At 42.8% G+C, this 23,379-nt stretch overlaps 2 protein-coding genes across 3 annotated transcripts in view; both read right to left on the bottom strand.

Annotated features, from left to right (window-relative positions):
• LOC146511908 (NACHT, LRR and PYD domains-containing protein 12-like) overlaps window positions 1–23,379 on the bottom strand; it is a 249,349-nt gene that overhangs the window by 86,547 nt on the left and 139,423 nt on the right. The window lies entirely within an intron of this gene.
• LOC146511914 (protein NLRC3-like) lies at window positions 2,127–21,496 on the bottom strand. 2 transcript variants are annotated; one of them, XM_085171702.1, is made up of 5 exons: window positions 21,362–21,496; window positions 9,471–9,755; window positions 5,158–6,943; window positions 4,905–5,078; window positions 2,127–4,733 (listed from the first exon to the last, which is right to left on the bottom strand). In XM_085171702.1, exons 2-5 carry the CDS (start codon window positions 9,745–9,747, stop codon window positions 4,724–4,726), a joined length of 2,247 nt encoding a protein of 748 aa, XP_085027828.1. In that variant the 5' UTR covers window positions 9,748–9,755; window positions 21,362–21,496; the 3' UTR covers window positions 2,127–4,723. The 2 variants fall into 2 exon arrangements, with proteins under 2 accessions (XP_085027828.1, XP_085027829.1); XM_085171703.1 differs by lacking the exon at window positions 2,127–4,733 and having other exon boundaries at window positions 4,740–5,078.

The following is a 23,379-nucleotide window of genomic DNA, read 5'->3' as shown; positions in this document are numbered from 1 at the left end:
AAGATGAGATGATGGAGCAGGTTTCAGTCCTGGTTCAGTCTGCTGCTGCATCCTGGTCACAACATACAGAGGTGGTATCAGCACTGGTGTCAGCACTGGCATCAGCACTGGTATCAGCACTGGTATTGAACAAGAAATATTAATGGTTTAAACTATTTGTCTTAAAGGATGTGAGCTGCACAGAGCTCTGCACATGTGTCTTTGTGAACATACCTCATTAACAATATTTCAAACAGTTTTTTAACCTGAATATTTTCAACAAACTCAGTATAAAAATACAGTCAGTGCTAAAAAATTAATTAGTGGAAAAATTAAACATTTTAACTTAAGCTGCCAAGAGGAAGTTGTTGGTTTCAGTAAATATCTTCGCTATTTGATCAGTTTTTACGGATTAATGAGGAGTTACTGAAGTGCCAGGTTTTTAAAGTTTGTGTTTCTGTCTTTACACATGTGGAGACTGAAAACATGCTGCTGTTTAATAAGATATTTAATATTCAGCTCTGCACAGGAGTTGAAGCAGGGTACAGCCTGTTGCTTTTACAGTATAATACTTGTAATAAAAGTACAGTAACAGTAATTAGTGACTGAGCAGCCCGGGGCGTTTCTCTTGATTTCTTTAGTAAATTCATTCACCTGCACAGCTAAACGAACCCTGACAGCCGAGTGCTCATCTTAGCTAGCTAGGTCTCAGGACCGAGCTAAGGACGGTAGTTACTGATTAGCTTACAAACACGTTTAACTTACCGAAAAAGTGCAGCGGGGCCTCGGGTCCTTCTGTCGGGTAGTCCAGTTTACTGAAGAACACCTCAGGCTGTCAGGTTAAAACACTCGGTCGTGTTTTCGTAGCGTAAACGCTGGCCCTCCTCTCAGAGCCTACGCTCTGCTATTCGCGAACAGAGATACGCAAGTTTCTCCGTGACTGCAGCTGCCAGTCAAAGCTGCTATGATGACGTTTCACCCCAATTTAACATCACCGCGGTAGGAATTAGAATCAAACTTATGGGAAAGGAGACCCCTTGGACATAAATAAGCGTGATGAGAACTATTGATAACAAAGGAAGGAATCTTTGGGAAAAAAATTATCTGAGGAGAATTAATTTATTTTAATCTGACCCCAGTCCCATCCGCTAACATGGAGGAGGTGGGGTTTATGACCTATACTGGCCAGACACCAGGGGGCGATAGAGACGTTTTGGCTTCATTTTGGGGAGCTGTCGCGTCGTCCATGTTTTCTACAGTCATTGGTCAGACTCCAATAACTTTTACTTTGGTCTTGTCCAAACTCATATAGGCTGCATCCTCGTGAGGACCCAGCCTTCGTGGTCTATGTGGGCCGGGTCCTCAGAAGGTCGGGTGGAGTTTAATAAACTCAGCAGTCTGCTCCTTGCTATCTAAAATATAACAGGACACTGGCGTAAACTCTTGGCCATCTCACACTTCTGCTTAATCAGTTTTCTGTTTGACGTTTATTCAGCTGTGTGAAAACCACCCGGGGGATTAATACAGTGGCTTGCAAAAGTATTCGGTAGTGATGGGATTTCTGGCTCTTTTTTGAAAACCGGCTCTTCACATTGTTTTGTTGCTTTAATTAATTTATAATTAACAATAATATAAAATTATGCACAAAAGGAATTACTAATGTAAAAAAAAAAAAGTGTTTTTATTTATATATGTTTATATATAAATATATGTGGTGGCCCCTAGAGACAAAGCACGTACAAAGTCCAAAACACATTTCTAGAGTTAACTGAACTTCCTAAACAATTAAATTGATAAATAAAAATAACATTTTTAAAAAGAAAATAAAAATAATAGTAAAAATTAACCCTGAATTCCAATAAAATTGATTCATGTTTGTGGCTGTAATGTGACAAAATGTGGAAAAGTTCAAGGAGGCCGAATACTTTTGCAACCACTGTAAAGGTTTATTTTGTCTAATCTAATCTAATAACTTTAATCTCAGCCAAACCGATTTACTCATGAACAAATAAAACACTGAAAAAAAGCCAAACAATAATATTTTTAGGTTGTCTAAGTCACTTATATATCACGTTTAACCTGAGTAGCGAAAGACCGCGGTGATCTGAACATGATGTGCCGGGAGTTTGCTGTTCTCGGCGGCTTCAGTGACCCTCGAGCTCCCGGCTAGCTATCGAGCTGGTGGGTAACAGACGTCTCCGAAAATGTCGGAGCACTTTTGCAAATATGTGATATCTTGATAAACCGAGCAGATATTTAAAGTTTACACAGCTACATTCTCGTCTGAAAACATGTTAAAAGTTTATTTTGTGACCCAGAAAGAGTAATAAGAGTAATATTAAAACTTAGTAGCGGCCGCCATTGCCGGAAACTGGAGTTTGGCTGGGCCACGCTATGAATTCTGGGATATGGTGGGCCACGAAGGACACACCCGACCCATCCTTCAAATTCGGGGAAAATGAGGACGCATTTCTCGGCTGCATTCGGAGGAGTCTACGAATTTGGACAGCCTTCATCGTGTCGCTGTGACGTAATCGATCTACAAATGCGTCCTCAGGAGGATGCAGCCCATGAATTTGGGCCCCCTATGTTTACTACTGCATAGACACATTGAATTTCCAACACAAGGAAACAACATTTTGGAAATGTTTTCACCACCCAGAGAGGAGATTACAAAGCCCCCCACCCACCCACTTTGGTGCCTCTGATCACATCACTGTTATGCTAATGCCAGCATACAGGCCCCTGGTCAAAGTCACTAAACCAGTTCGTAAGCAGGTACGTGTGTGGCCAGAAGGACCTGCAATACTGCTTTTCCACCACAGACTGGGAGATCCTTAAACAGGCCGCCACACATGACAACACCACAGACCTGCAGGAATATACAGAAACTGTCATTGGCTACATCTCAAAAGGCATCGATGAGGTCGTAGAGACCACTGTCCGGGCCAATCAGAAACCATGGCTCACAGGTGAGGTCTACAGGCTCCTGAGGGTGAGAAATGCAGCCTTGAAAGCTGGGGATGAGGTGAGCCTAACAACAGCAAGAGCAAACCTGTCACGTGCATCAGAGAGGTGGAAATGCAGCGCTCCAGGAGGATTTTGCAAAGCTTCAGTGACAGCAGAGACACTCAGAGGCTGTGGCAAGGGATACAGACCATCACAGACTACAAGCCCACTCCTCACACCGCTGTCGGGTCCACCACATTACCGTAAGAGCTAAATGAAATTTTCTCTCGCTTTGAGGCACAGAACGCCACCCCAGCACAGAAGACTCCACCCCCCCAACGATCGGGTGGAGACACTATCCCCAGACAGTGTGTGGAGATCCCTTGCCAGGATCAACACACACAAAGCCCCAGGTCCTGACAACATGCTTGTCAGGATCTGCTGCAATCAGGAAGGAGACTGAAGAGCCTCCGGGCCAGAACCAGGAGACTGAGGCTACGTCCACACGTACACGGGTATTTTTGAAAACGGAGATTTTCCATTTTCGTTTTAAAAAATAATCCCGTCCACACGTAAAGGCAGAAATGAAGGAAAACGCTGCTAGGAACATGCCAAAGCAACAGGTGGCGATATATTCCTAACCGTGCAGAAATGTTGGCCAATCAGAAGTCTAGAAGCCTCGGTGGGAAAAAGTAAACGAAGCTGGGGCATAGAAGCAGAACCGAGTCGTATGTGTGGAGGGACAGTAACTGTGTGTGTGTGTGTATGTAAGCATTTAAACACTGCAGAGAGAACAATTAACAGTAACAGTATTGTAGAAATTCAATTCACCGAAACAATAACGTGGCGCACAGTGTGATGTCAAAAAAGGCGCACACCTTTGATTCTGCGTTTTCTCCGTTTTTCTCGTCTACACGTAAATGCAAAAACTGAGTTTTCAAAAATATCCACCCTGGCAGGCGTTTTTAGAAATCTCTGTTTTCAGTGACCAAAAACGCCGTTTACGTGTGGACGAAAGATGCAAACGCATAGAAAAATCTGCGTTTTCAAAAATACCCGGGTACGTGTGGACATAGCCTGAGAGACAGCTTCATCCAGGCTGTCAGGATGCTGAATTCACTCCCTGCTCTCACACACCAACTCCAGACCTGCATTCATCTTTTCCCTCTGAACCCCCCAAACATACAAACCCTGAGCCACCACCATTGCCCTTTCACTGACTGCCCCACTCCACCATTTGACCTTAGATCTGAAGACGCTTCTCTCATAAGAGGTGAAACATCTTCAAGGAAACCTAAAGAAGTCCAGACGCTTTTCTTTCCAAGCTCCTTAGACTACGGTGACCTGGATGTCTGAGAACCTTCACAGACTGATTTTACAAGAACAACTTGTGTCAAAAATCCCTAGCAGTGCCTCTCTGTCACACACACAAATCACTAGTTACAAATTTAATAACTTAAAAAACCTCAGAAAAACAGAACTGAGCAAAACAAACAAACAAACAAACCAGAGAACAGGTAAGAACATTAAAACCAATCAATAAATGAGCAAAGTAGTGCATGATAAATATAGATGACAAATACACAGTGCAATATAGAAACACTGGGTAAAAAGAAATGAACAATTAAAAAGGAGGATAAAATATGTGAGCAGTAGTTAATCAGTAGAAATAAATATATAATAAACAAATAAAAATAGATAATAAATGAAAGTCGGGTCAGAAAGGTGAGTTTGGCTTTAAAAGCATGAAAACACACTGCTGTCTTCAGGAAGGCTGCTCCAGTAACATGTGGGTTTAGTTCTGACTTTAGGGACAAGTAAAAAAAATGAAATAAAAACATCTGTCCAGACAACCTGACAGTCAAAAATATAAACTCAGGAACTTAAAAGGAAAACTGTGCTGACTTTGAACGTCCGCATCAAGATAAACTTACAGATTTAAGAGTCAAAAAGTGTCAAAAAGTCTGTATCCTTACCTGAGAGTTTCAAGTTTACAGTCAGGAGTCTTTAGTCCAACACACAGCAAATCCAATTCTGAATCCTGCAGCTTGTTCGAGCTCAGGTCCAGCTCTCTCAGATGATTGGATGGGGAGCTGAGAATTTCAGACAAAGCTTCAAAGCTTCTTTTTGAGAGTTTACAATCTGTCAGCCTGAGGAAGAATAACAATGGAGACATATTATTTTATTCATCTAGCATTATTAAACATATTTGTTCATAGATTCACTTACAGCACTTTCTTGGAGGCTTTGACCACTGGCAGCAGCTTCAAAAATGCCTTCTCTGAACCAGAGTATTTCTTCAGGTCAAACTCATCCAGATCTGATGACAGTAAGATGAAGACCAGAGCTGACCACTGAGCAGGAGACAGTTTATCTGTGGAGAGACTTCCTGATCTCAGGGACTGTTGGATCTCCTCCACTAGAGAACGATCATCCAGTTCATTCAGACAGTGGAGCAGGTTGATGCTTTTCTCTGCAGACAGTTTCCCACTGAGCTTCTTCTTGATGTACTGAACTGTTTCCTGATTGGTCTGTGAGCTACTTCCTCTCTGTGTCAGCATGCGTAGGAGATCCTGATTGGTCTGCAGTGAAAGACCCAGGAGGAAGCGGAGGAACAAGTCCAGGTGTCCATTTGGACTCTTCAAGGCTTTGTCCACGGCACTCTGGTAGAAGTCTTTTACAGTAAGTGTTTTCTGGAAAATTTTAGAGCGACGAGATTGTTTCTTAAGCAGGTTGACTCCAGAGTTGATGAAGGTCAGATAGACATGAAGAGCAGCAAAGAACTCCTGAATGCTCAGATGGACGAAACAGTAAACAACGTTTTTGAACATGTGGCACTCATCAGCTTTAAAGATCTGTGTGAACACTCCTGAGTACACTGAGGCTGCTTTGATATCGATGCCACACTCTGTCAGGTCTGATTCATAGAAGATCAGGTTTCCTTTCTGCAGCTGATCAAAAGCCAGTTTTCCCAGAGAATCAATCATCTTCTTGTTCTCGGGATTCCAGCGTGAATCTTTCTTAGCTCCTCCATCATACTTGATGTTCTTTGTTTTTAGGTGAAATAGCATAAGGCGTAGGTAGAGCTCTGTGAGAGTCTTAGGCAGATCTTCGCTCTCTTTGTACTTCATGACAAACTCCAGAACTGTAGCAGTGATCCAGCAGAAGACTGGGATGTGGCACATGATGTGGAGGCTTCGTGATGTCTTGATGTGGGAGATGATGCTGCTGGCCTGCTCCTCATCTCTGAATCTCTTCCTGAAGTACTCCTCCTTCTGTGGGTCAGTGAACCCTCTGACCTCTGTCACCATGCCAACACAGTCAAGAGGGATCTGATTGGCTGCTGCAGGTCGTGTGGTTATCCAGAGGCGAGCAGAGGGAAGCAGTTTCCCCCTGATGAGGTTTATCAGCAGCACATCCACTGAGGTGGACTTTCTAGGGTCAGTCAGGATTGTTGTTCTGTCGAAGTCCAGAGGAAGTCGACACTCATCCAGACCATCTAAGATAAACACAACCTGGAAGTCTTCAAATCTGTAGATTCCTGCTTCTTCGGTTTCAGAAAAGAAGTGATGAACAAGTCCCACCAAGCTGAACTTTTCCTCTTTCAGCCGATTCAGCTCTCTGAAAGTGAATGGAAACATGAACTGGAAGTCCTGGTTGGCTTTGTCTTCAGCCCAGTCCAGAGTGAACTTCTGTGTTAGGACAGTTTTCCCAATGCCAGCCACTCCCATTGTCAGCACTGTTCTGATTGGTTTATCTCTTCCAGGTGGGAGTTTAAAGATATCTTCTTGTCTGATGGTTGTTTCTGGTCTGTCTGGTTTCGTTGCTGCTGTTTCAATCTGTCTGACCTCATGTTCATCATTGACCTCTGCAGTCCCTCCCTCTGTGATGTAGAGCTCTGTGTAGATCTGATTCAGGAGGGTCTGGTCTGCTGTTGTAGAAATCCCCTCATGCACACACTGGAACTTCTTCTTCAGGTTTGACTTGAGTTTGAGCTGACACTCAGGGAGAATCTCTGCATGAAGATACAGCAAATGACACAAATGAGAAAACTGCATTCTTGTTACTGTGGTTATGTGTTCAGTTCACTGGACTCTTGGTGTCATGATCCAGGTGAGTCTGACTAACTTTCCACAGCATCAGCTCTCCTCCCCTGGGTGGAGCCCTCCTCACTCCTCCCTGCTCCTCACCTGTTGCCAATTACTCCGGCAGTATTTATGAGCAGAACTCACAATGAACCTTCTCCAGACTGTCTGCTTACCACAGTCAGTTCTCTGCCTCACATTTTGTCTTGTGCTCCTCAGCTTGTTTCGTGTAACCCTCTTTTCCTGTTCCCTAGTCGGCACCTGGATATATCTTCCAACTCTCGCCATAAGTCATGCCTCAGGATTCTGGCCTGCCGCTGCTGGTAAAACTCACTCTTGCAAACTGCCCTCCTCACCTGCCTGCCTCCCTGTGCACCCACATCTCACTCTGTACCCAGATTTAATTCATCTCCTCCAGCTGATCTCCACCTACAGCCACGTAAGACCTCTTAGTTTTTAAATCTTGGGCTCATTCACTACACTGTGGCCCACTCTGATTATTATCTCCTTTGTTCCAGTGATCCTGGATAGTTTCTATCCGCCCGTTTCTGCCCGTTGTTCCTTTGACCTGCCTCAGCTTATGTTCTGGCCTCAGCTCTGCACTTCTCATAATACCTCGCTTGCTGTTGAATTTAGCTGTGATTCAGCTTTCTCCGTCAAGAAATCTAGTAAAATACATTTCTGTTAAAAGTCACTCAGCCTCCGGTTTTTGGTTCTGCGCTTGAGTCCTTTTTATGAGCCATTGAGCCCTGACACTTGGGTTATAACTGAGGGCAGGTTTTATAGAGACACATTCGATTTAATTATGTTTATTTATACAGCACCAAATCAATACTAGCAACACTTCACATATTACATAAACAACACTATGGAGCCAGTAATGAATAAATATGTAGAATAAATGAAAGAATTTCAATTATAACAACAACAGTCACCCCAATGTGCTTTATATTGTAAGGTAAAGAACCTACAATAACACAACAGACAAAACCCAACTATCTTTTTGGGTCCTGAAACCTGAAGGCTCTGCCTCCCATTCTACTTTTAAATACTCTAGGAACAACAAGTAGGCCGGCAAAGCGAGAGCGAAGTGCTCTAATACAGCGGTCCCCAACCATTTTTACGCCACGGACCGGTTTATGCCCGACAATATTTTCATGGACCGGCCTTTAAGGTGTCGCGGATAAATACAACAAAATAAAACTAGTACCGGTTCCAAAAAAAAGAAAATTTATTCATAACACACGTGAAAAGACCCAGGAAAACAGAGTTAACGATAAAAACGATAACAAAATAACGCTGAAAACCGATAAAAAACCTGAAAACTATACATTTCACACCTGAGCCTCAACTCTCGCGGCCCGGTACCAAACGACTCACGGACCGGTACCGGTCCGAGGCCCGGGGGTTTGGGACTGCTGCTCTAATAGGGTGATATGGTACTACAAGGTCATTAAGATAAGATGGGGCCTGATTATTTAAGACCTTGTATGTGAGAAGCAGGATTTTGAATTCTGGATTTAACAGGAAGCCAATGAAGGGAAGCCAAAACAGGAGAAATATGCTCTCTCTTTCTAGTCCCTGTCAGGACTCTTGCTGCAGCATTTTGGATTAGCTGAAGGCTTTTCAGGGAGTTTTTAGGACTTCCTGATAATAATGAATCACAGTCGTCCAGCATGGAAGTAATAAATGCATGAACTAGTTTTTCAGCGTCACTCTGAGACAGGATATTTCTAACTTTAGAGATGTTGCACAAATGGAAGAAAGCAGTCTTACATATTTGTTTAATATGTGCATTGAAAGACATGTCCTGGTCAAAAATGACTCCAAGGTTCCTCACAGTGTTACTGGAGGCCAAGGTAATGCCATCCAGAGTAAGAATCTGGTTAGATACCATATTTCTAAGCTTTTCAGCGCCGAGTACAATGACCTCAGTTTGATCTGAATTAAGAAGCAGAAAGTTAGCGGCCATCCAGGTCTTTATGTCTTTAAGACATTCCTGCAGTTTAACTAATTGGTGTGTGTTATCTGGCTTCATGGACAGATAGAGCTGGGTGTCATCTGCATAGCAGTGTAAATGTATGCCATGTCTTCTAATGATGCACTTGAAAAAGCACTTTGATCATATTTGTGACATGTCCCAAACTGTTGTTGTCTCCTCATTTATGTTGATAAAACAGCTCTAAAACCAATCTGACAATATAAATCTGTAAAATGTGCAGAAAACCTGCTGCTGGTCCCATTTTAATCAAACCAACCCAAAGAGCAGATATTCATGTGTACACAGGAGATTATTTGTGCAGATGCATAAAACACAAACTGTTGGCTTTCTGCAGTCTCTCACTCCTGAAAGTGTTGGCAAGTGTTTTGGATTCATTATTTATATGGATGGTAATGGCACCTGTGTAATGTTAACTAATGTTTATGTGTTTTTTGTTTAGTCATTCCCTGACTTACCTTTGGGTTCTGGGATGGTTTTATTTAAATTCTCCAACAGATCATTCTTGTTTATCCTCCCCAAAAGGATTTTAGCGACTTCAAAAGTGTTGATAGAGTAGGTATCAAACATCAGATCCACTACTTTTGTCCTCTCTGCATTCTCCAGTTCACTCTCTGGGATTGCTGGTAAACCTTCTACAGACCTGTAGTCCTTCAGATGCCACTTAAATTCTTCAAAGTTTTCACGTCCCAAATCCTTCAAAGTCCCCAGAAGGATTTGTTTAGGTGTCGTCATCTTTTACCCTGTAAGGATCCGATAAACACAAAGACTGTAACAACAGCTGGAGAGGTAATTGTCTGATTTATCAGAATTTAACATGATTCTAACAGCAGTTATGGTAAATGGCCTGTATTTGTATAGCGCTTTTACTAGTCCCTAAGGACCCCAAAGCGCTTTACACAACCAGTCATCCACCCATTCACACACACATTCACACACTGGCAGCAGTTCATCACTACCACCAATAAATTTCTAAGGCTCAGAATGCAACAAAATTGCACATAAAGAAGCACATAGAGAAGTATCCAAGTAACACTTTGCTACAATATAAAACAAACTATATAAGTAAAGAAAATATATAAACTAAATATATACACTACCCGTCAAACGTTTTAGAACAGCCCAATTTTTCCAGTGTTTTTGTCACGGTTTGCGAGCCGTGTGTAAATTATTAAAGGACCCTTTATGCAGGCAGCTCAGATGCAAGTGAGTTTATTCATCACATGGTGATACAAACAGAAATGGCGAAGGTGAGCATGGAAATTAAGCAAAAGCCTACACTGGGAAAACTAACAGTACACGAATATGAAGAAGTACACGAAGGGACGACAAAAACACGGAACACAAGGGGTGGGAGCAAAGCACCACAACACATCACTATATAGACAGTTACACAGAGGGAGACACAGAAGGCAACAACACAGGGCGGAACAAATGGACAGAGAAGACTAAACACAGAACAGAGTGCACAGAGAAACAAGGGGGCAGGGAATCAAAACCTAGGAAGCATAGAATAACTCACAAACAAAACGGACATAATACAAAAATCACAAAGAACTGAAAACACTAGATCAGGAGACCCAGGACCCTGACAGATACGCAGACGAACCAGCAACTAACAGAGGCAAACACAAGGCTTAAATACACAGAGGGATAACGAGAGAATGAGACACAGAAGGAGGACACAGCTGGGAGTGACTGACAAGACGAGACAGATTAAATGCAAACTAAACACACTGACATGAGACACGGACCTTCACAACAAAGCAGGAAATACATAGACTGAACTTAGAGGTACAATAAAACACAGAACCAAAACGTAAGAATAAACAAAGATACATCATGAAATCAAAGATTAACAATACAAAACAGAAAACACTGAGTCACAGACCCAGGATCGTGACAGTTTTATTGAAAATATCCTTTTTATTTCTCATTGCACTCTGAAATGAAAGCATAGTACAAATAAGCAGTTGGAGTTAAAAATAAATCCTGAAACACATTTATAGACCAAAGTTTATTCTAAACGTTTGACTGAACACACCCGTGGCTTATGTCTACTATAGAAATCAAATATTCTCCCACATCTGTAGCAGATGTTCCCATAAATGTGGACCTTGTAATAATAATAATAATAATAATAACTTTATAAAGCGCTTTCAAACAAAGTGCTGTACAACTAAAGAGATAAATAAAATAAGAGCAATACATACCAATACAGGTAAAAGACACAATACAAGTTAAAAACAATAAAAATGTAAAAACTAAAAGCCACAGAATTAAGACATGTAGGATCGGGTGAACAAATGTGTCTTCAACTTAGTTTTAAAAACCTCCACAGAGCAGCCTGCCGAATATCTTGAGGGAGGTTGTTCCACAGAAACGGGCACGAAAAGAAAAATCTCTCCAACTGTCTTTTTTCTGGCTCTAGGAACCTTTAGAAGGCCAGAGTCCTGAGATCGGAGAGCACGAGATGGAACATAAAGGTGTAAAAGGTCGGAGAGGTATGAAGGTGCCGATCCGTTTAAAGCCTTGTAGGTGAGCAGCAGGACCTTAAAATCTGCTCGAACCGGACAAGGTAGCCAGTGAAGAGATCTCAGAACAAGGCTAATGTGCTCAAATTTCCCAGTTCTTGTTAAAATGTGAGCAGCTGCATTTTGCACCATCTGTAGACCTCTGAAACATTTCTTTAGAAGCCCAGAAAGAAGAGCATTACAATAATCAATATGTTAAGACAGAAATGCATGGACAAGAACCTCTGCAGTGTCGCTTGACAAAACCTGTCTGATTTTGGCTGATGTTCCTCTAATGATAAGGGGTGGTCTTTGTTATCTCTTTTACACGAGATTCAAAGGAGAGCACCATGTCAAACTACAAACCCAAGTTTTTTACCTTGTTCCTGCAATTTATGACACTGTCATCAATTTTCAAGATGAAATTTTGGGACAAGTGCTGAAATTTGTGCGGCCCAATGACCATCAACTCTGTTTTATCAGGATTTAGGAGCAAGAAATTATCCGATAACCAGCCCTTAATTGCAGATAGACAAGATTCTAGTTTAGAGACTTCAGCACAATTTCCAATGGTTAGAGGAACATAAAGCTGCAGGTCATCAGCGTAACAATGAAAGGTTTCATTAAAAGAACGTAAAAGAACACCAAGAGGCAGCAGGTACATAGAAAACAGCAGTGGTCCAACTACGGAGCCCTGAGGGACCCCATGCCTCACTGCACAAGTCTCAGAGAGATCATTTTTAAAACTAACAGTCTGAGACCTCCCAGACAGGTAAGATCTCAGCCATCATAAAACATTTCCTGTAATTGCAATAAAATGTTCAAGCCTATCCATTAAAATGCAGTGATCCACAGTGTCAAACGCAGCACTTAGATCCAGCAGTAATAAAACTGAAGTGCAATCGTTGTCTGCATTTACCAGAAGATCATTTACCACTTTGACTAAAGCTGTTTCTGTGGAGTGATTTGGTCTAAAAGCAGACTGAAATGCTTCAAACAGATTGTTTGTTGACAGATGCTCAATGAGCTGCTTAAAAACCACGTTTTCAAAGATTTTAGATAAAAAAGACAGATGTGAGATGGGTCTATAGTTTGTCACCATGTCAACATCCAGTCTGGGCTTTTTCAAGATTGGCACTACCACAGCTGATTTAAAACTTTCAGGAAACAGATCGTGCGTTTAAGAGAGCTAATTTAACTGTCTGTCCATCCGTGGTAGCAGGATGGGTTCATATTTCCTCCACCTCCCCTCGTATCCCGTCGGCATGGCGACCAATAAAGCAGCTTCGGGTGAGCGCGCTCCGATGACGTCGGGTAAACAGGAAGAAGGCAGCGCTGTTTGAGGCCAAAATAAAGTCCCAAACAGCCGGGGTCACCGATGGTAAGGACCATGTAGGTTGCTTTGCTTTCAGTCTTCTGTCCAGTTCAAACCAGCTCGATGGGGTTTCAGTCTGGAGACTGTGCTGGACACTCCATGTTTTCAAGCTCACCATCTTGTTCGTTCTTCCTGAGGTAGTTCTGGCACCGCTTGGACTGATGTTTGGGGTCATTATCGTGCTGTAGGATGAACCCCTGACTGTACTTTTGCCACCTCTGCTCTGCACTCACTGTGTTTACAGTGGCTTGCAAAAGTATTCAGCCCCTTGAACTTTTCCACATTTTGTCACATTACAGCCACAAACATGAATCAATGTTATTGGAATTCCAGGTGAAAGACCAACACAAAGTGGTGCACACGTGAGAAGTGGAACGAAAATCATACATGATTCCAAACATGTTTTACAAATAAATAACTGTAACGTGGGGTGTGCGTAATTATTCAGCCCCTGAGTCAATACTTTGTAGAACCACCTTTTGCTGCAGTTACAGCTGCCAGTCTTTTAGGGTCTGTCTCTACCAGCTTTGCACATCTACAGACTGAAATCCTTGTCTTTGTGTTTTCTCCTCTCTAAAGATTCTTAGGCCCCTCTGCAGCCCCTAATCTCCTCAGTGAGTTCAGCTGGTGCCGATGGGCCACACCGAGTCAGCTTTGGATTAAAGCATACCTGAGGCAGGCTTTCAGGAGGAGGTTCAGTAGCCCTTCTCTTCTAATTCAATTCAATTCAATTCAATTTTATTTATATAGCGCCAAATCACAACAAATGTCGCCTCAAGGCGCTTCATAGATACAGAGAAAAACCCAACAATCATATGACCCCCTATGAGCAAGCACTTTGGCAACAGTGGGAAGGAAAAACTCCCTTTTAACAGGAAGAAACCTCCAGCAGAACCAGGCTCAGGGAGGGGTGGGGCCATCTGCTGTGATTGGTTGGGGTGAGAGAAGGAAGACAGGATAAAGACATGCTGTGGAAGAGAGACAGAGGTTAATAACAGATATGATTCAATACAGAGAGGTCTGTTAATACATAGTGAGTGAGAAAGGTGACTGGAAAGGAAAAACTCAATGCATCATGGGAATCCCCCGGCAGCCTACATCTATTGCAGCATAACTAAGGGAGGATTCAGGGTCACCTGGTCCAGCCCTAACTATATGCTTTAGCAAAAAGGAAAGTTTTAAGCCTAATCTTAAAAGTAGAGATAGTGTCTGTCTCTCTAAAACCTCTTCTCACTGAAATTCTGGTTTTCGTCTCCTTGTTTCTGTTGTGGCTTTTGAGCCAGGTGGTGACAAGATGAAACTAAAGTGAAGCTCGTTGGTTTTCTGCTTCTCAGTTTACAGATCTTTTTTTAATGGTTTGTCAGAGCACTATAGTTCTAAACAGTGCTACATAAAATGATATGATTATATATTTTCATTATTTGTCACAGTAGTGTGAGAACCAGGATGTCTGGCCTAACCACAAAGAGGAGGAGCTAAAATTCTTTAGAGTCACTTCAGTCACTTCAGGAGCAGAAAATGATTCAAAGTTGATCCTGAGATACAGAAACATGAAGTACAGCAGAGTCTGTGGGTACCTGCAGAGCTGCATGCAGACCCTGAAATATCGACATGATCATCAGCAGCCCCTCTCTTATCCCTGTGCACCTTTATCTAAGCTCTGAACACCAGTCTGATCAAGAACCACACCCAGACCAGCTGAACAACACACACACACACGTTTTTTTTCCTCGTTCTTTCTTCCTCTCATCTACAGACCTGCTCCTCCTGTTTCGTTCCAAAAACTCACAAAACCACATTCCAAGAAGTGTCTGTGACAAAGATCAGCCTCTTACTGTCACGAGTGACGAGAGTGAACTTTATTTAGTGAGGAGGATGAAAAACAGAAACGGCGAGGCGAGAATAAACTTAAACAACTAACAAAAACAAACCTAAAACCAAACCCAGAGAAGTAGGGAGACACAGAGAGACAACGGCGGGTGATACGCAGACCATAACACACCAAATATCCCAGACGAACCAGCAACAGGCAGGAGAACACACAGGGCTTAAATGCACACAGCAGTAATCAGGGGATGGGAGACAGGAGGGGAACACACCTGGGAGAAATCACAACAGACGAGGCAGGGCAAACGTAATCTGAACACACTCACATAAGACAAGGACCTTCAGAACAAAACAGGAAACTCACAGACACAGAGAACCAGACAACACACTGAACCGAACAGACTCACAAGCAGACACAGTGACACCATAGACAGACAGAGGGAACACAGAGAAGTGGGAGCAGGTAGGCACAAAACAAAACCCTAACGGATGGCAAACCGAACCTGAAAACATCACAGAATAAACAAGAACACAGAATATTATAAAGAAACACAAAACACTGAGTGGTCAGACTCAGGACCAGGACACTTACAGAGCAAAGATGAGCTTTATCGTCATTGTCATAAATATGACATAAACCCTTTTAAAACAACAGCAGTAATCCCAGAGACGTTCTTGAGCCTGTTTATCATGAGACTGATCTACACCCAGAAACAGGCTCATACGCTGGATCTTGTGCTGTCTTTAGGGTTACCGGTCCTAAACATGGAAACATGTGATGCTGTTTTTTCACTGTTGTGTTTGATATATTTTTATCTCACTGCCATTTTCCTCCTCTTATTCCAACACCCCATTGTTGTGTATTTAACCCATCTGCAACAGAACTATTTTCCAGTGCTTTTAAGAAGTTTAAGATCTCCCCTTGGCGATGGTACCGAGCAGATGACATCTAATTTTTATGATAAATGCCAAACTGTCCTTGATGAGGTTGCTCCTTTTAAAACTATGAAACCACAATCGGATCCGTGGATAAACGAGGCTGCTCGTTCAGCCAGACGAGAGAGCAGGAAGGCTGAACGTAAGTGGAAACAGATGCAGGTGTGTTTCTGATGCTGAGAGACCGTCTGTACAGGTATCAGGACACTGTCAACGCAGAGAAGTCAAAAGCTGTTTCTAATATTATTGAGAAATGCTACAACAATCCTCCAGTGGCGTGTCCAGCGGGGTGGCCTGGGGGGGCACAGGCCACCCCCCCAACCAGACTGGCCACCCCAGGTGCCACCCCGAGGCTAAAACACTAAAACTTAATGAAATATCAAATGTACGATTATGGTTTCACATTGAAGTTCAGATATCCGAGGGTAAGTGAATGCAGCACCGGCTTCTGCACTATGAGCATCATGTTAGCAAAGGTAGGAGAGCCAAGCACGAAAGACAGCACCGCTGAAAACATTTTTTCGGCGAAAGATTAACAAGTTAACATAGCTGGACTAGCCATCGGACATTTGCACGGTGGGCTGATGATTTTTTTGTTTTGTAACGGCATGAACAATGAGAGGTGGTGGATTGGCCAGATGCTGGCCGATGTGTAAAAATAACTCAGTTGTTTGGTGGTGGCTATGGCGGAGCTTCCACAGAGGCAACAGGTGGATGAGGGAAAGGGGAGGTAGGAGGAGGAGAGACCCGAGGCAGCCGCCGGTCCGAGTATCAGGTGAACTGAACTTCAGGTAAGAAGTTATGACCTGCAGTCTATCTGGGTCAGATATAAACCAAGTTTAGGTGGAGTTTATTTTTGTTGTGCTGACTTTTTACCGTCAGTTACAATAACTTGTACTGCGTACTAGCTAGCATGATGGAGTTTCTATACAGCTGGGTGGGTGCTATGATGTTACTGATAGTGAACTTTATTTTATTCATAAGGTTAATTAGTAGAGTTGCCAACGGCTCCTAAAAAATGGAATGGTCCCTCATTCAGAGAAAATATTACGCGTTTGGTATTGAGCTGAGAAGGAACGCTGTTTGTCCCGGACTTCAGCTACAATGGAAAAATACACAAAGCTGGAGTTATTCTGTCTTTACGCTGCAGCTGCCTCTTCTTCTCTCATTCAATCATGAAACTGATCAATGATCAGCTGATCAGCTTTTCTCTCTTGTTTGTTTATCGCCCACTTTGCGCCAGAAACAGGAAACCAGCGGATGTCACGCTAAACAACAGCAGCACGTTTAAGCTTGATCAGCTGTTGTTAGAATTTATTTAATATTAATTTCTAGTATCAGCTGATGTTTGCTGGAGCCACAGCTGTAAAGCTGCTGGTCATGATATCGGTTTGAATATGTGGTGAGAGGGAAGCATGAAGATGAAACCAGGAGATGTCCTTACTGAATCATCAGAGCTGTGATGGAGAAACAGGTTTACCTTTTAGGTGACATGAATGAGTTGAAGCTATGAACTGTTTCTGAGAGACAAATAACACCAGGATCCTTTTTTTATGTAGCTGACAGCTGGTAACTGTGCAGGGGCGGATCTAGCAAAGTGTTGCCAGGGGGGCAGGTAGGGCATCAACAGGAAGAGGGGGGCACAAAGAAATACTTTTCTTTCTTATTCTCATTTAAAATATCTAGCTTTTATTAAATAATTATCTGAATCTTGCGAAAAAGGTTTTTATCTGACGTAAAATGTATAGAAATCATACATATACCAACAAGACTGTACATCACTGTCACAACAGCGTTTGTTTTCATTCAAAGGCTTTATGGCTTTAATACCTGGGGGGCCGGTCTGTAGTCAAAATGCCCAATTTCTTGTCCCACTCCAGCCCTGCAGGTTAATACTGGCAGTGTCACCGTGCCAGCTGACTGTATTTCATCATCAGCCAGTGTTGTTCTTTATCAATATTACCAAAGTTTACCATAAGGCAGCATAGAAAGTATTTACTTGCTTTCAGGTTTTATTCAAATGTTAGTCTTTTCAGTTGTTTCCCCACTTTTTTCCTGTTTCAAAATCAAACACCAATTTGTAATAAGATTATCTTCTTTTTTTAACAGGCAGATAAATTTTTCATTGGCTAATTTGCCAATTGTATGTTAAAAATGTTCATATTTTAATATTCAAAAATGTTTTTGCCCAAAACATATGTGCACTACATGTCAGTAAAAATACTATGCAAATATTGCTGTCCTTGACTGCTGAGTAAACACTGACAAAGCACTGATTGTATCTCTTGTACTTTATCAACGCAGTATCTAAAAACTTTGCACCGTAGTGGTTAAAATCTCATTCTAATAAGAGTTAAAAGCGCATTCGGTTATTAGGTTTATAGGGTTATTGAATTATGGTTAACGGTTGGTAGAATTGTTTTTAACATTATCTGCCAATTACATCTGCCACCCTTCTCCAAATCTGTGCCCCTACCTGGCCCCCCCAACAAAAATTTTCTAGACACGCCACTGCAATCCTCAGCTTCTTTCTTCAATTATTTCTCCAGCTTCTCATATTAATAGTTATCAAAGATTCTACGTGAGTAAGTATATGAGGTCCCCAGACTTACCCTCTTTACTCCCACCACAACCTTCAAACAAAAGAAATGCACCAGAGGAGCTCTACACATGTGCCAAACAATTCCAAGCAAAGAAGAGAGAGACACACCCAGCCTCCGGCATACATGCCAACCCTCCTGATTTTTACAGGAGAACCCCGAATTTCTGGAAACTCTCCCGATTTTCCAGATCAGATTAAATAAAATTAGATTAGATTAAATAAAACTTTATTAATCCCCCAGGAGGGTTCCTCGTGGTTTTCACACACCTGAATAAAATCAACAAGAAAAGCGATTAAACAGAAGTGTGAGATGGTCGAGAGTTTACGCCAGCGTCTGGTTATATTTCAGATAGCAAGGAGCCGATGGCAGAGTTTCACTCCACCGAGAGAGCTCGTGACGTAATTCTGAAGGCTAGACCGACCAGTTTCACAGGCGCTCACTTCCAGCTTACCCAGCCTTCAGAGGACCCAACCCACTTATAGACCACAAAGGCCGGGTCCTCAGGTGGATGCAGCCTCTGAATGTGGACACCCCCCTGTTTCCGGCCAGACAATAATAGCGGTGACATTTAACTTGTTCTATCCAATAAATAAACACTGTAAAATTCTATTTTTCTGTATATATATGTATATGTATGCCACTCCCCCAGGCCCCCCCAACAGCCCTTTTGAATGTCTCCCTAATTCTGAGGTCTGAAGGTTGGCAAGTATGGCCACAGGTGAGTTTCCTTAGCTGTGTCCCAATCCAGCGACACTTTGTAGTGTTCAATTGGAGAACGATTACGTCACAGCGACGCGACAAAGGGTGTCCCACATGCGGTCGACAAATGTGCAGTTCATTTCCCCAAATTACAAGTGTGGTCCAGTGTAGACTTCATGGTCCCACATATCCCACAATTCATAGCGCGGCGGTGGGTGTGGATATTTTGTTCGGAAAAAAACGGCGGATGCCTGAAGCGGAGCGGCTGAAGAGCAAACTTTTAAAAGTAAGTACTGAATATTGTGTCACTTATTTATGTGCGACTGTTTAATAATGAAGAACATTAAAACATTCCTGTTGGCCACATGTCAGCAAAGTTATGTGACATTAGTGACGTTTGTACTAACTTGGTTTTAAAGCCTTTACTTTAACATATACGCCGTTCAATAGCTGAGCTTAATCTGACAGAGAATGTGATGATTTTATGGATAATTAAAGTCAGCATTGAGCCACATTTAGTAATGCCAACATATTAAACGAACAATATTTGTCTCTTATATATGATACATCTGTATACACACTGTCACAGATACTCATCTTTGAGTGAAGATTTAAGGTGACAGGAAATATAAATAACTGCAACTTGAATCTTTGACACAGACTCATGACTCAAGCTCACTGCTGTTATATATCATAATAATCTGACAATATATATAATATTGGCCATATTATATTTACATTACCACAGTGAGATGACTTTAGTCTCATGAACAACATTAGCTAATTGTTATTTACTAGCTAATCTTAAATAACTGCTCAGTACAGAAATGAAGCCCAACAATCATGTTTTACAGTCCTGTGGTCTCAGCCTCAGATACTCAACAAATCACACAAAGCTCATGTAGAAACAAACAAAATATGTTCTCCTTCATTTCTGTCAAACAAAGCTGTATGAAATATTTCCAGCTGTTAGTATCATGGTTGCTAGGCAACCGGGGCAGCGCGACGGAGGCTAGACCGTCCCATTTCACAAGCCTCACACTTCTGGCCTTAGTGGTCTTTGAGTACGCGGCCCTTGATGACCGTTGAGGCTGCGTACTTTAAGGCTGCAGACCCTGAATTGTACAGAGCCCCTCTGATGACTTGGTCCAAAAAATAAATAAATTATGGCCACAAAATACTATTTCGAGGGCACAAAATGCTAATTTGTGGGCACAAATTGGGTCTAACGTGGCAACGAAATAGACAACGTGCGCACATCATATTGATACAATTCCTGGACAGCTGTGTAGAGACATAAGCATAAGTAGGCTAAACCTGTACACCGTGGACAGAGACGGTATGATTGAGTTTGATTTTAGGCTGGGAATGAGCTACAAATGCATTTTGAAAAGCCTGCAATGCAAGGAACCAATTTTACATTTAAACAGGACACTGAGAGCCCAGTCGCTTTACAATCAATCAATCAATCAAAGCTTTATTCGCCACATGCAGGTTGCCCTGCAGTGAAATGGGACCCCCCCCGACCTTACACACATAACACAGACATTACATGGGGATACAAGTCGGAGACCGGTAGCGTTACAGAAAAAAACACTGAATGTACACAACATCGGGAAAGTACAAGAGGAAAAAAAGAGACCTCTACTCATGCTGTGCTTCCATGGTAGGACAGCACGAGAACAGGAAACAAAAAAACTCCTCTGCACAAAAAGCACACAAATGTCCACAGCACAACATTGTGAACACATAACAAGCCACAGGGTTGGGTAGGGGGGTGAGGAGTAATACGAATCGAACACAGCAGCCGCCCTGCACAGCACTATCACCCCAGCGCGGCACAAAGACCCACCGTGTTCCCTCGCAGGAAACAAGCTTCGAAGGCGTTGGAAAGGGAGGGGGGATGAGTGAGTGCTTATCAGTGTAAGTGTGTGTGTGTGCATGTCCATAGTTCAGCTGAGACAGTGTCCTTTGCCCTATCAGGCTAAGTAAACAGTCTCCTTACAGACATAAGTAGGACCTGGACGCCGGGATAGATTTTATTGTCACCCAACTGCAAGGAACTGGGAAGGATCACGGTTATTGGTCAAGTGTTTCGTGCCCACAAATTAGCATTTTGTGGCCACAATTGATTTATTTTTTGGACCGTGTCATCCGAGGGGCTCCGTAGAATTGGGATACAGCCTCTGAGATAGAAAGTGTGTGACCGTGAACTCGACTCAAACAGGTTTGTCAGGTTCCTCGGCTCGTTCTCTGCGTTCAGTCCATTGAAGGTGATTATTGAGCCAATCACAGCTACAGAGCTCACTGTGACTCTTCTTCTTCCCTCTACAGTCACACAAACACACTCAGAGACTCTGACAGCAAAACTACAACAATGTGGTGTTAACACTCACCTGCCTCAGCTCCACCGTCCTCCTGCTGCTCTGAAGGAGGCTCAGCTGTTTCTCTTCCTGTTCTCACCTGCTCGGGTGGCTCCTCCCCTCTGCAGTTACAGGAAATCAGGTGTGTGTGTCTCTTGTTGAGACTGGTTCTTCCAGCTCTCTAGCATCACATTGGGTGTTTCCAAATTCAGGAAGAGGATGCTTCGAATGCCACATTTGTAGGAAATTATATCACATGGACGCGACGAAGGCTGTTCAAATTTGAAGTCTTCCAAATGCGTCCTTCATTTCCCTGAATTTGAAGGATGGGTCAGGTGTGTCCTTTGTGGCCCAACATATCCCAGGATTCATTGTGGGCCATACAGGAGATATTTTTCTGATAATGATAGTGATCGAAGCGGGAGTTAATGCAGGAGACGAACACTTTCAAATGTAAGTATATGAAAATCTGGTGGTACAAAAGTTTTTATAGCGGGTGTGTTGTTAGGCTCTGGGCATCTGCATAGACATGTTCTTCTTTTGAGAATGTGAGGACAAACTTGAAAGAGAGACACTGTGGGAGTGGACACATCCACACTGGTGCTGCATCTGTGCTCACCACGATGGCCTCCTTCAGAGAGATGGAGGACTCACTCTGTCTTCTGGCTGATGTAAGTGTTCAGCTTTGAACAGCTGTCGTTCCAGCTGCTTTTAACTTTGTAGTTTCACATTTGTACAGACTTTATATTTTTTATAGACGTGTCATATACGAGCCCTTAAATCGTTTTCATTATCACAGATACAGTCTACACTCTGCATCATGAGCTGGTCAAAGGGATTAATATCACAAAGGTTGTAATTTATTTCATGTTTCATGTAAACTGCTGTGAGGTCACAGTGACACCAGCAGATGTAGTTACAGCCTCTCTGTCCCCACCATCCCGAGGCTGACGCCGCTCTGTAAGCTCTTCATATAAGTTTTGCTTCTTTTTTTTTGGCTGTCAATCTTTAACGGCTTTGAATCTCAGTCACCTCCACCTCAAGGAGAATTTTACTCAGCTTCCTCCTAATATTTCACAATAAAAGCTGTGCTCAGTGTTTTTGTGAACATGTTGCTTGTGGTGTGAGGCCGAGCGTCCCAGCAGGAAGCGCCTTTATGGCTGTTGTTTGGCTCCTGTGGGACTTTCTGAAAGAGTGAGAGTGAATTCCTGGAGTGCTGCAGTGTTTCTGACAGCAGACTGAGCTCAGACGTGTCTGTCACCCAACCCTCAGTGAAAACACACCAAATAAGACGTGAACTGAAGCAACGTGGCCTTCTGCTTTGTGCTCTGTACAATAATCATATTCATGCTATTTATTTCAGACAGTAACAGCTCAGCTTCCCCGTTCTCCCCAAAGAGGCTTAAACATGGACTCCACTGACGTCCTCGCTGTGACCCAGGCCCCAAAAAACAAGTTCCCCTCAGCTGTGGACTTTCTTGGAGCTCCAGAGATCCACCCAGCAAGGTTTAAAGGTCCTGCTGGTGATTACCTGGGCAGTGTTTTACCTGTGGCTGTGTTCAAACGTGTTCACACCTGAATCCTCACAGCTCCAATCACGTCTGACACATCCTGATAGGAATACTTCAATCAGTAAAGTACTCGAGTAAATGTACTCTGTTACATTCCAGCACCGGTCCTATCCACGCTGTCGCCCAATGGGGTCGGCGCTCCCACTGTGGACACGCCCCTGTGTAGGGGCGGGGTTTAAACTGAAAGAAGATAGAAACAAAGAAGCACAAAAAGAGGATAATAAATATTTACTCACAGATTCAGAAAAGAAGATAAACTACAAGTCTAAAAGAGTGAACTGTTGTCCTTTACACTCACTCCATATTTACCTGAGGATATCTTAGAGGCACCCCCCCCCCCCCCCCCCCCCCCCCCCCCCCCTCAACAGTTGGGACAGATCATTCGGCAAATAAAAAAAGCAAAGGGGACCAAACATTTAGAAACAGATCCTCATTTCCTCCTAAAACAGCAGCATAACTTTAAATAATTCCCTGTGCCAC

Source organism: Neolamprologus multifasciatus, chromosome 9 (genome assembly GCF_963576455.1).
Source record: "Neolamprologus multifasciatus chromosome 9, fNeoMul1.2, whole genome shotgun sequence".
NCBI classification, from domain to species: Eukaryota; Metazoa; Chordata; class Actinopteri; order Cichliformes; family Cichlidae; genus Neolamprologus; species Neolamprologus multifasciatus.
The sequence above is the reverse complement of the archived record's forward strand: the minus strand, read 5'-3'. Positions and strand labels throughout refer to the sequence as shown.

What these genes read in the sequence shown, in the direction of transcription:
- LOC146511914 (XM_085171702.1), bottom strand. Translation starts at nt 9,747, where the DNA reads ATGACGACACCTAAACAAATCCTTCTGGGGACTTTGAAGGATTTGGGA. An exon ending in AACCATCCCAGAACCCAAAG is followed by an intron (nt 6,944 to 9,470) that starts GTAAGTCAGGGA and finishes ATCTTCATGCAG; the next exon opens with AGATTCTCCCTGAGTGTCAG. An exon ending in AAAGCCTCCAAGAAAGTGCT is followed by an intron (nt 5,079 to 5,157) that starts GTAAGTGAATCT and finishes ATTCTTCCTCAG; the next exon opens with GCTGACAGATTGTAAACTCT.